At 42.0% G+C, this 12,336-nt stretch overlaps 1 protein-coding gene across 2 annotated transcripts in view; it reads right to left on the bottom strand.

Annotated features, from left to right (window-relative positions):
- Positions 1 to 498: 498 nt before the first annotated feature.
- The window catches only part of LOC308102484 (ephrin type-B receptor 4b-like), a 56,235-nt gene continuing 44,397 nt past the window's right edge, over positions 499 to 12,336 (bottom strand). The window contains exons 11-24 of one of the 2 annotated variants that reach the window (XM_080452231.1): positions 10,866 to 11,025; positions 9,517 to 9,613; positions 9,286 to 9,350; positions 8,616 to 8,729; positions 8,231 to 8,365; positions 7,646 to 7,758; positions 6,156 to 6,302; positions 5,875 to 5,943; positions 5,314 to 5,363; positions 4,900 to 4,999; positions 4,622 to 4,650; positions 4,372 to 4,536; positions 3,365 to 3,520; positions 499 to 2,024 (exon numbers count right to left, since the gene is read on the bottom strand). In XM_080452231.1, the coding sequence (XP_080308357.1) occupies positions 1,919 to 2,024; positions 3,365 to 3,520; positions 4,372 to 4,536; positions 4,622 to 4,650; positions 4,900 to 4,999; positions 5,314 to 5,363; positions 5,875 to 5,943; positions 6,156 to 6,302; positions 7,646 to 7,758; positions 8,231 to 8,365; positions 8,616 to 8,729; positions 9,286 to 9,350; positions 9,517 to 9,613; positions 10,866 to 11,025 (1,506 nt within the window). In that variant the 3' untranslated portion in view covers positions 499 to 1,918. Of the gene's footprint in view, positions 2,025 to 3,364; positions 3,521 to 4,371; positions 4,566 to 4,621; positions 4,651 to 4,899; positions 5,000 to 5,313; positions 5,364 to 5,874; positions 5,944 to 6,155; positions 6,303 to 7,645; positions 7,759 to 8,230; positions 8,366 to 8,615; positions 8,730 to 9,285; positions 9,351 to 9,516; positions 9,614 to 10,865; positions 11,026 to 12,336 lie in introns of both variants that reach the window. The other variant, XM_080452230.1, reaches the window with a different exon arrangement.

Below are 12,336 nucleotides of genomic sequence, written 5' to 3'. Positions count from 1 at the left end.
TTGTAGATCGTATTTCTATATTGCAGTATTGATACTTTTACATAAGTAAAATATCCGAGTACTTTTTCCACCACTGCTGATAGCGGCTGGTGTAGAGGGAAACATCATTATATATTCATTGTTTTGTCATGTAAACACAGAGAAACAATGTTCATGTCACTGAGATAAGAAACACACATCAAAGAGAGACGTATTCATATTCATATGTTTCATATTTCTGAAACATCAACAAACTCAACAACAACCGCTATGAAAAAGTGCTGAATACCAAAACAACGACATATAAGAACCGTGTTCCATAAAGATACACATATCAGTCATGTGATTCTGTCAGGTCATGTGACAGGTCATGTGATTCTGTCAGGTCATGTGATTCTGTCAGGTCATGTGATTCTGTCAGGTCATGTGATTCTGTCACGTCATGTGACAGGTCATGTGACAGGTCATGTGATTCTGTCAGGTCATGTGACTCATGTGTGAGTCATGATATTGACTTACATTTGATCGTGTGTGTTTGGAGAAAATGTGTTTATTTTCATAATCCAACTCTTTGTATAAATTAGTACTGATTTCTCCGTCAGGTTGATGCTTCACGTCCATAAAGAGTAAAAGATCACGAGGCTGATGATGTGTTTATTATTAGAACCAGATCTAACATTTCTTTATGGGATTTTCAATAGAAAAAATAACTCTGTGCTCCAGGGGGAACAGCGCCCTCTAGCGGTTCTCTATGGTACGTTTATCAGTATCACAATGAAACATCTTTTTGTTTTGTTTTAGACGTGTTTAATGTTATTTATCATTTAAATCCTAGTGGTCTTTTTGGGGCCCGTTTGCAATACCCTCACAGCCCACCAGAGGGCCCCCGGGGGGCCACAGGTTGAGAACCGTTCTACTGTTGTTTCCTACGCTGAACATTAAAGGTTCTACTGGTTCTTCAGTTCAGAAAGCTGCCTACCAGTGACATCATCGTGGGTCGGCAGGTTTGGTCATTTCAAGCGAGATTTCAGACTTTTATGTTATTCTTGTATTAAAGCCTGAATAATGTCTTTATTACATCATGATTTACAGGAAGAGAAAGCCTGTAGGTTCTATTAGCTTGGATTCCCCATCGATGATGTCACTGGTAGGCAGGTTTCTGAACCAATGAGAACGCAGAGTGAGTAGAACATATTATAATGAGCATTAGCGAGGACCAATCATATGAAGATAAGGTAGAAAATGGCCGTAGTGCTCCTTTAACAAACAAACCACAGTGATGTAAGTCCACATCACGGTCACTTATTTTCACAGGTCACCAATGTCTCCGTAACACCTCCCTAGAGAATTCCACAACGGAGAGAATTCCTGTCGGACGCAAAGCATTCTGGGTAAAACCTTGGAGTGGGAGGGGCTTGCCTCTATTGACAACTGTCAATCAACGAGTCACATGACCAACCTGTAAAAAAAAAAAAGAAGTTCCCTCCCACTGGGAGGAGCTTGGTTGATGACATCAGGGCTTCATCCAATCATTTGGTGACGTTAACCAGCTGGAGGCTGGTTGGCTGACGGCCGCCTGTCCGTCAAAGTGTTTAAGGTTCATGAAGCGTCCAATCAGAAGAAGCGAGAGGCGCTGCGGCGCCGACCTGAGAGCTGTGATTGGCTGGTTATGTCGTCTTGTCTTGACAGGCATGCTGGACAGCCAATCAGCATCCTACTGCTGCTCCAATAAGGAAGCAGCGAGGACAGGGGGGGAGGGGCCGAGGATGAGGGGCGTGTCCCTCAAACTTGTGATGCTTCCCATTGGTCCGTGTGGTAGAAGAGGGCGGGATCTCCTCGGGCCCGTTGCGGGGGTTTCGATTGGCTGGGTGGGTCTCCGTTGCGTCCTGAGTGCTGTGATTGGTTCATACGGGCCGGGGCGGGGGAGGATTGCGATTGGTCAGAAGGGCAGGGTGGGCGGGGTCTTGTCTATCCTGAGCGTCTGAATGGACGAGAGAATCTTCTTCTGATGACCCGCCAGGGTCACGCCCACTCTCAACAGGTCTCTATGGAAACAAGACACGAACATGACATCATCACATGACGGCTCTGACGAGAGGCAGAGCAGCAGCGTCTCTCTTTAATGACATTTTATATCAATTTACCTGTCTGTCTGTCTGTCTGTCTGTCTGTCTGTCTGTCTGTCTGTCTGTCTGTCTGTCTGTCTGTCTGTATATAATGGGTGTCTATGTGCAGTGTGTACTCACTCTGCAGTCAGGTGTGTAACAGTGTGTATATTAGTAAGAACCATTTTGGTAACCGAAAATAATTTGAATGTTCAAAATGTTTTGGTAATTTGAATTTGAACGCTAAAATTGCAATTCAAGTTTTTATTTATTTATTTTTATTTCATTTAAATGTTTTTCTGACGTACCAATGCGAAAACAAATGCTTTCATCATATCATGCATGATCAACAATAAAGTGCTCTGCACACAGAGAGTTAAGAACGTATAGTCACTGCCACACCACCCTGTGTGTCTGTGTTGTGCAAGCTCGGCCACGCGCCTGTGTGCGTGTGCGTGCGCGTGTGTGTGTGTCACCTGAAAGTTACATTTAAGAAACGTTAATAATTATGACCACAGCTAAAGTTCTGATGTAACATATTATCCGTCTGTAATGTAGAGGAAGCTCTGTTTCTCTCTGTCTGTGTGTGACATGCAGTTAAACTGTAGCTCCGCCTCAGCTGATCTACAAGCCCACACCGCGTGGCTGATGCAACGTGGTGTGGGCTTGTAGATCAGCTGTGTTCCCTGTGCGACATCGTTGTTACACCGAAGCAAAAACCGTCTCTAGTAGACAAGACCACACAGACATGAAGAGGTGATGACTCACAGAGGAGAGATATTACTCTGAGTCCTCTAATCAAAAACATGACAACAAAGAAAATGAACCTAAATTAAAGCCCTAACCCTTCACTAATATAGTTGGTTTCACTATTTAGTTTAGGCTGTTATTATAGCATGTGTATGTTTGCACATGTGACTTTATTATTGTACTACTACACATTATTTGATATCCTTTTATATTATATAAAATATTCGAATATATTCGAATATTAAAAATAATAAAGCATTGAAATTTGAATGGGATTATAGAGGAGAACTGACAGCCCTAGTGTATATCTATATAATGAGTGTCTATGTGCAGTGTGTAGTAGTGTGTATATGTATATAATGAGTGTCTATGTGTAGTGTGTAGTAGTGTGTATATCTATATAATGGGTGTCTATGTGCAGTGTGTAGTAGTGTGTATATGTATATAATGGGTGTCTATGTGCAGTGTGTAGTAGTGTGTATATCTATATAATGAGTGTCTATGTGCAGTGTGTAGTAGTGTGTACTCACTCTGCAGTAAGGTGTGTAACAGTCTCCAGGTCAGAGTATCCAGCCTGTATGAAGCTCATCTCATAACGACTCATGTTGATCAGTTTTAACCATTCACACACCGAGGAGCAGTGAGACAGACGAGGTACCCTCTGGTCCAATAGGGGCTGAGATGGACTGAGAGACAGACAGACAGACAGACAGAAAGACAGACAGACAGACAGACAGTTTAATTTAATCATACAGAACATTTCATAAACATGCAAAAACACAATTGACTTGGTGATAAGAAGGTCAGTTGGCTCTCATGCATTGAAGGAGGCATGAGCTCGGCCCTGGGCTCCCTAGGCTGGTGGGGGGAGTGTAGCGCCCAGGATCACTTAGATAATTGGCACCGGGTGAAAAAGGGTTACAAAATCGCGGGATAAAAAAATTAGAGAAAAACACAATTGACTTTAAAAAAAAGCCAAAGATTAAACATGGATAAAACATGATTGAACATTTCATAGAAATCATGAAATAACAGAAAGGTGTGCTCCTCGGAGCGCAGATCCCCTCCAGGCCGTGTTGCCTACACGCAGGGCTGTGTTGAAAACCTGTTATAGCGCCACCATGAGGGCTGTGAATCGTCTGCTATGTCACAATTCCATTCTGATTCTTGGGGTCACAATTCCATTTTTTTTCCTCCAATTTGTTCAAAACAAACGATTCTCGATTCAAAAAAGTTTTTTCCCGATTCAGCCCAGAACTTCGAAGAATCGATTCTGAATCGTCCAACATGAGAATCGCGATTCGTATTCGGATGGATTTTTTCCCACACCCCTATAGCCACCATGACCACACCCCTAACCACCATGACCACACCCCTAACCACCATGACCACACCCCTAACCACCATGACCACACCCCTAGTCACCATGAGGCCCATTTCAAACATTCCTTAGGCTACTGGGAGTGGGCGTGTGCAAAGTTTCACACTAATAATAATAATATTAATAATAATAATAATAACAGTTTGTCTCTCTCACCCTGGCCCCTCGGGTCGAGTGATCTTCAAGGAGGCGGGGTTTCTGATCAGCCTATCGAGCGCAGCGACCACGGCACAGAACCTCGGCCGATTGGCTCGTTCCTTCTGCCAGCAGTCCAGCATGAGAGCATGGAGGGAGGAGGGGCATTCTGGAGGGGGCGGTAACCTGTAGTCCTGCTCTATGGCGTTAATGACCTGGAATGTATGAATAATGAATTAATACATCATGAATATTAATAAGGGGCGGTAACCTGTAGTCCTGTTCTATAGCGTTAATGACCTGGAATATTCATGAGTTATGAATTATTAATAGATACATTATAACATATTAATATTCACATCACATTAATGACCTGAAATATGAATTACCTGAAATATATAAATTTACAGCATTAATCACATATTAATGATGTATGATTGTTTTATTGCATTGATTACATGATAGATATGAATATTCTCGACAGACAGACAGACAGACAGACAGACAGACAGACAGACAGACAGACAGACAGACAGACAGGTGTCTTACATCCTGGTTGCTCATGTCCCAATAAGGTCGTTCTCCGTATGACATCACTTCCCACATCACGATGCCGTAACTCCACGCATCACTGGCCGACGTAAACTTCCTGTCAATCAATCATCCAATCAAATCAATCAATCAATCAATGTCAGTGTAACCACTTTAATCCTCGTATGTATGCATCAGCTATTTGAACATAGTCCACAGTGAACTTCGGCTATTTTAAAATAATCTTGTTTTATTTTTTTATTTTTTTACTTTAACAACACATATCTTGTACGTATGGAGGGCTCCAACATGTTTTCAAATGTCCAAATACATATTCATTTGGGGGTTCTAAAACAGAAGAGCAACGGTATCAAATATATAAATAAATAAATAACAATAAATAATAATAACAATAACAATAATCATAATAACCTGTAAGCTATTGCTTCAGGAGCCGTCCAGCGAATAGGAATCTTTCCTCCCTGAGAGAGAGACAGACAGAGAGACAGACAGAGAGACAGACAGACAGAGAGAGAGACAGACAGAGAGACAGACAGACAGAGAGAGAGACAGACAGGTGGACAGACAGACAGACAGACAGACAGACAGACAGACAGGTTAACATTGTATGGAGTTAGTGTGTCTCACCCTCAGGGGCCACAGTCTCCATTAAGTGCACAAGTTTTTTGCACCAAACTTGTGACACAAACACTGTTCAGGGGTCTGTCATGACAATCGTCACACTAGGGGCCACACACACTAGGGGCCACCCACACCCACACACACACACACACACACACACACACACACACACACACACAGGGGGCGCTACAGTAGTGTTTAACACAAAAGGACAGAACTCACTGACCTGCTCTGATCAGCTGAATATAGAAAAACTACATTTCAATGTATGATGAGTTGGAATATACGATTAATTTACTATGTATATAAACAGCTGGTGTATATGTATTAATTCACTCGTTATTAACTCACCAGACAGCTGGTGTAGGTAGGATCAGAGGAGTTCTCAGTCAGGAACCTGCTCAGACCAAAATCTGACACCTGCAAATGAAAACACACTCGTTAGTAAAACACCTGCAAATGAAAACACACTCGTTAGTAAAACACCTGCAAATGAAAACACACTCGTTAGTAAAACACCTGCAAATGAAAACACACTCGTTAGTAAAACACCTGCAACTGCAGGAGAAAACTAGACACTAAACACTGTTAAATAAAGCTAATTAAACAGTGGTATATAGTTCCAGACGTACCTTACAGACCAGGTTAGAGTTGACCAAGATGTTTCGAGCGGCCAGGTCTCTGTGAACAAAGTTCATGTCTGACAGATACTTCATCCCTGAAGCAATGCCTCTGAGCATCCCTACCAGCTGTATGCATGTGAACTGTCCATCATTCACCTGAGAGAGAGAGACATAGAGAACACACAGAGAGAGAGAGTCAGCATCCCTACTAACTGTACGCATGTGCTCCTGTATGCATACTAACTGTATGCATGTGCTCCTGGGCACCCTCCCTTTTTGTGAGGGTATTAACTACCCTGAGAGACACGGGGAGAACATGCAAACTCCACACAGAAAGTCCCTTTCACCACCACCTAGCCACATAATAAACCTGTCTTACCCTCAGGAAGCTGTCTAGAGGTATTATAAACCTGTCTCACCCTCAGGAAGCTGTCTAGAGGTATAATACACCTGTCTCACCCTCAGGAAGCTGTCTAAAGGTATAATAAAACTGTCTCACCCTCAGGAAGCTGTCTAGAGGTATTATAAACCTGTCTCACCCTCAGGAAGCTGTCTAGAGGTATTATAAACCTGTCTCACCCTCAGGAAGCTGTCTAGAGGTATAATAAACCTGTCTCACCCTCAGGAAGCTGTCTAAAGGTATAATAAACCTGTCTTACCCTCAGGAAGCTGTCTAGAGGTATTATAAACCTGTCTCACCCTCAGGAAGCTGTCTAGAGGTATTATAAACCTGTCTCACCCTCAGGAAGCTGTCTAGAGGTATAATACACCTGTCTCACCCTCAGGAAGCTGTCTAAAGGTATAATAAACATGTCTCACCCTCAGGAAGCTGTCTAAAGGTATAATAAACCTGTCTTACCCTCAGGAAGCTGTCTAGAGGTATTATAAACCTGTCTCACCCTAAGGAAGATGTCTAGAGGTATTATAAACCTGTCTCACCCTCAGGAAGCTGTCTAGAGGTATAATACACCTGTCTCACCCTCAGGAAGCTGTCTAAAGGTATAATAAACCTGTCTTACCCTCAGGAAGCTGTCTAGAGGTATTATAAACCTGTCTCACCCTCAGGAAGCTGTCTAGAGGTATTATAAACCTGTCTTACCCTCAGGAAGCTGTCTAAAGGTATAATAAACCTGTCTTACCCTCAGGAAGCTGTCTAGAGGTATTATAGACCTGTCTTACCCTCAGGAAGCTGTCTAGAGGTATTATAGACCTGTCTTACCCTCAGGAAGCTGTCTAGAGGTATTATAAACCTGTCTCACCCTCAGGAAGCTGTCTAGAGGTATGATAAACCTGTCTTACCCTCAGGAAGCTGTCTAGAGGTATAATAAACCTGTCTTACCCTCAGGAAGCTGTCTAGAGGTATGATAAACCTGTCTTACCCTCAGGAAGCTGTCTAGAGGTATGATAAACCTGTCTCACCCTCAGGAAGCTGTCTAGAGGTATGATAAACCTGTCTCACCCTCAGGAAGCTGTCTAGAGGTATGATAAACCTGTCTTACCCTCAGGAAGCTGTCTAGCGCTCCGTTCTCCATGTACTCGGTGAGGATCATGACGGGACAGGAAGTGGTGATGACTCCTTCTAGATGGATGATGTTAGGATGCTGGAACTGACCTGAATAAACAGATGCAAATATATGTAAATATATGATACAGATATGCAAATATATGTAAATATGTGCAGTGGTGGAAAAAGTACTTAACATTTTTACTTAAGTAAAAGTATCAATACTGCAATGCAGAAATACTCTGTTACAAGTAAAAGTGCGTAATTCTAAATTTACTTGAGTAAAAGTACAAAAGTATCGAAATATGCAGAACGTTTTTTTTTTACGTAAAAACATTTCTCTGGAAAAACTCTGGCAGTTAAAGAGTTAAAGGGATAGTTCACACCAAAAATGATTTATTTTCCATCAATGACCTCATTCCTAAGAGCTGCTCATCAAACTATTGACTCAGGAATGAGACACAAACTAAAACATCTCCATGAGGACTGATCCATAGAATGAAAGTGATGTTTTTTGGGTGAACTATCCCTTTAAGCTCTATTTTAACATTGTAAATGATGTCAGGACGGAGCTACTGACCCATGATTGACGCCTCAGACAGGAAGTCCCGCCTCTGTCTGTCAGTGTATCCTCCCTTCAGTGTTTTAATGGCCACATAGTTCTCCTTTTTACCAGGAGCCTTGAACCTCCCTCTGCACACCTCCCCAAACTCTCCTACACACACACACACACACACACACACACACACACACACACACACACACACACACACACAATTATTATTATCCAATGTACACACATTGGATTGTTTTGTGTATATTCCACGTTGGTGTTTTCCTAATGAATGACAGTGTGTGTGTGTGTGTGTGTGTGTGTGTGTGTGTGTGTGTGCGTGCGTGCGTGCGTGCGTGCGTGCGTGCGTGCGTGCGTGCGTGCGTGTGTGTGTGTAGTTCATAGTGTGTACCTGCTCCTATCACCTCCTCTATCTTAACGAAGGAGGCGTCTATCTCCTTGGTGAACTCTCTCACGGCCTCGTTGGGGTCTTCATAGGTGAACGGGTCAATGTACACCTTCATCGCTACGGAGACAGTAACCATGACAACGTGGTTACTATGACATCACTCTTTACCATGACAACGTGGTTACTATGACATCACTCTTTACCATGACAACGTGGTTACTATGACATCACTCTTTAAAGGAGACAGTAACCATGACAACGTGGTTACTATGACATCACTCTTTACCATGACAACGTGGTTACTATGACATCACTCTTCAAAGGAGACAGTAACCATGACAACGTGGTTACTATGACATCACTCTTTAAAGGAGACAGTAACCATGACAACGTGGTTACTATGACATCACTCTTTACCATGACAACGTGGTTACTATGACATCACTCTTTACCATGACAACGTGGTTACTATGACATCACTCTTTAAAGGAGACAGTAACCATGACAACGTGGTTACTATGACATCACTCTTTAAAGGAGACAGTAACCATGGTTACTATGACATCAGACGTGTTGTAGAACATGGAATAGTTCACACACAATGTTACTCTTTTTTCCTATCAATAGCTACATGTTGATTGGCTGAGAAGCAGGAAGTGGGCGTGTTACTCACTCTGACCCATCAGGTACTGTCCGCTCTTATCGTTCATCTCTGCATCCCTCGCTCTTCTCCTCCGTCTGATGGAGAGAGAGAGAGAGGGAGGGAGAGAAAGAGAGAGAGAGAGAGAGAGGGAGAGAGAGACATAGAGAGACAGAGAGAGTATAGTTATTCTAGCCAACTGAATGTTTTTTTTCACACACACGCACACACACGCACACGCGCACACACGCACACACACTTTACCTGTAGAAGTATGCAGCAACTATCGCCAAGGCGATGAATAGGAGTATCCCTATGGCAACCAGGACGCCTGTCAGCAGGGGGGCGTGGCCTTGGTCCGCTGGAATGTAAACAAATAAATAAATAAATAAATAAATAAACAAACACAAATAAAATCCATATAAATCCATGTCAGTCTGCTGCTGCAGTTATAGATCAGCCTATTCCTCATACCATGGTGTCACACAGTGAAGATATCAGAGCTACAAGCTCACAATAACTATATATATATATATATATATATATATATATATATATATATATATATATATATATATATATATATATATATATATATATATATATAGTAGTGTAACGGTTTAGCTTTGTTTGGGGTTTGGGGTGCCAGTTAGGTCAAGCCTAACACGAATTTAGTCCAGCTTGGACAAAAAACGCCTTTAAAAAAAACCAACCTTACACAGGATTTAAATGCACACTTAGCAGAACCAAATGAACCTTAAAACCTATATTCAACCTATTCAACTCAATAAACAATAGAATGAAACACACAGACACAAAAATAACTCAGTTTGACTTTGTATTGTAAATAAACTCCAGCCCACACCCGAAGTCCAGTCCACAGTTTGCCTAATACCACAGTTTTAGTGTCAGTTCAATATAGACAGTCAATATTCCCAATCCACTGTTCCTTCAAAACAGGTAATTCACAAATGTATAGAAAACCTTGGTTGCTCAAGACAAAATAAAAGAACAAAAGAAAATGCCCCACGGCCTTTACCGTGGTGAACAAACGAAATGGGGCAACCAGTGTACCGTGTGTGTGTGTGTGTGTGTGTGTGTGTGTGTGTGTGTGTGTGTGGGAGAGGGGCAGATCCAGGAATCCACTCCGTTTTTTTCCGGTCAGCCCAGCTGGCTGCTCCGCTGCTGGTAAACAAACTGCACGGCACGGCACGGACAACTCCCGAGGGTTAACGGCTTGGGGTTTGTGTCCTCCACAAGGATCCGGACGGTTTGTAGTTTGTTCAACGGACAACGCGGACTTTTAAACGCGGTCGCGGGTGGTTTTCAGGGACGTCTGCTCTGCTTCACTATCACACAGTGACTGACACGGAGGACGCCATCTTGGCTAGTCCATTCATAAAACGTGAGTAACGTGGGGGTGTGACGGAAACTGCACGTTACCGTCTGTACATGGCTCGTGGGCGTGGATAACCGTAGTGGTGTGTGCATGGGGGTGTGTGTGCGATAGCTGATCGCTACAGTAGTGATGTACAGTACTTACGTATAGGTAATGTATAGTATAATATAGTATATATATATATATATATATAGTAGTGATGTACAGTACTTACGTATAGGTAATGTATAGTATGTTTCCACGGGGCTGAAGGTTCCGTATCCGGCCTGGGAACGACCTCTGACTTGAACCTGGTACTGACACGACCTCTGGAGACCCCCGAGGACCACAGAGGGTCCTGGGGATGTGATGTACTGCCACTGTCCTGATCCATCCTATAATATAATATATACACACATATTATAACATTATAACACATTATAACACATTATAACACACAGGGTCCTGGGGATGTGATGTACTGCCACTGTCCTGATCCATCCTACAATATAATATATACACACATATTATAACATTATAACACATTATAGTAACACATTATAACATTATAACACACATATTATAACATTATAACACATTATAGTAACACATTATAACATTATAACACACATATTATAACATTATAACACACATTATAACACATTATAACATTATAACATTATAACACATATTATAACATTATAACACATTATAACACACATTATAACATTATAACACACAGGGTCCTGGGGATGTGATGTACTGCCACTGTCCTGATCCATCCTATAATATAACACAGGGGTGATGTAGAGGACCAGTATGTTTCCACACTCACTCCAGAGGAACACATTACATACAGTATACTGTCTGTCAGACACCTCTATCTCCATATATTCACTTTTTTCGTAAATTAACGCGTCACACAAAAAGAAGCAAAAATAGCAGATCAGCCATTTTTTGAATTAGAATCCTGAGAAGTATTAAATTTTGATTTAATTTCCAATGCATTTAGTTATACTTATGTTAACTTTATGAACTTGCAAACAACAACACAAATACATTGGACATAAAAAAGACAATAGAATGTTAATACTAGTCATTAAGCTACTAATATAGACTGAAGTCATTAAAGCGGGTCATGTTTACATGTTATGAATCATAACAGCTGAAATCAATAATATAATCACTATTCTGATATTAACCTGTGGAGTCCTTCTCCTCCAGCCCAGTGTAAAAACACCATGTATCGCCATGCGTGCTTTAGCGTGATTGTGTGAGTGTGGCTTCAGGAAGTAAATTCCTAGCCTCGATCTCCAGGCTTTTATTTTTTAGTTTTGCTAAAAAAATGAAAACTTGGAAATTCCTGTCCCAGCTGTTGGTACGCAAAAGAGCCTCGCATCGTCTGATGTGCCGCGCATTATTTATTTTGGGTGCGCATGCGCACCAGTTATGTGCACCCCTGCTTATGATCGCGTGTTCAACTGTGTGTAGACACACAGGGTAGTTGTGTGAGTGGCCCAAAGAAGACATTTTCAATCGGCGACATTCCATTTAGCAGTAGTAGCAGTTTCTAAACAGCGTCGCTAAACAGCGTTCCACGGCGGAGAAAAACGAAGCCGAGAAAAGACCGTTTTAGAGGGGGACCTAAACAGGAAGCGGACGGAACCGGAAATCTTCGATTTGACGTATTTCCGTATCCGGGTGTG

Source organism: Gymnoscopelus braueri (assembly GCF_963280865.1).
Source record: "Gymnoscopelus braueri genome assembly, chromosome: 15".
NCBI lineage: Eukaryota > Metazoa > Chordata > Actinopteri > Myctophiformes > Myctophidae > Gymnoscopelus > Gymnoscopelus braueri.
The sequence above is the reverse complement of the archived record's forward strand: the minus strand, read 5'-3'. Positions and strand labels throughout refer to the sequence as shown.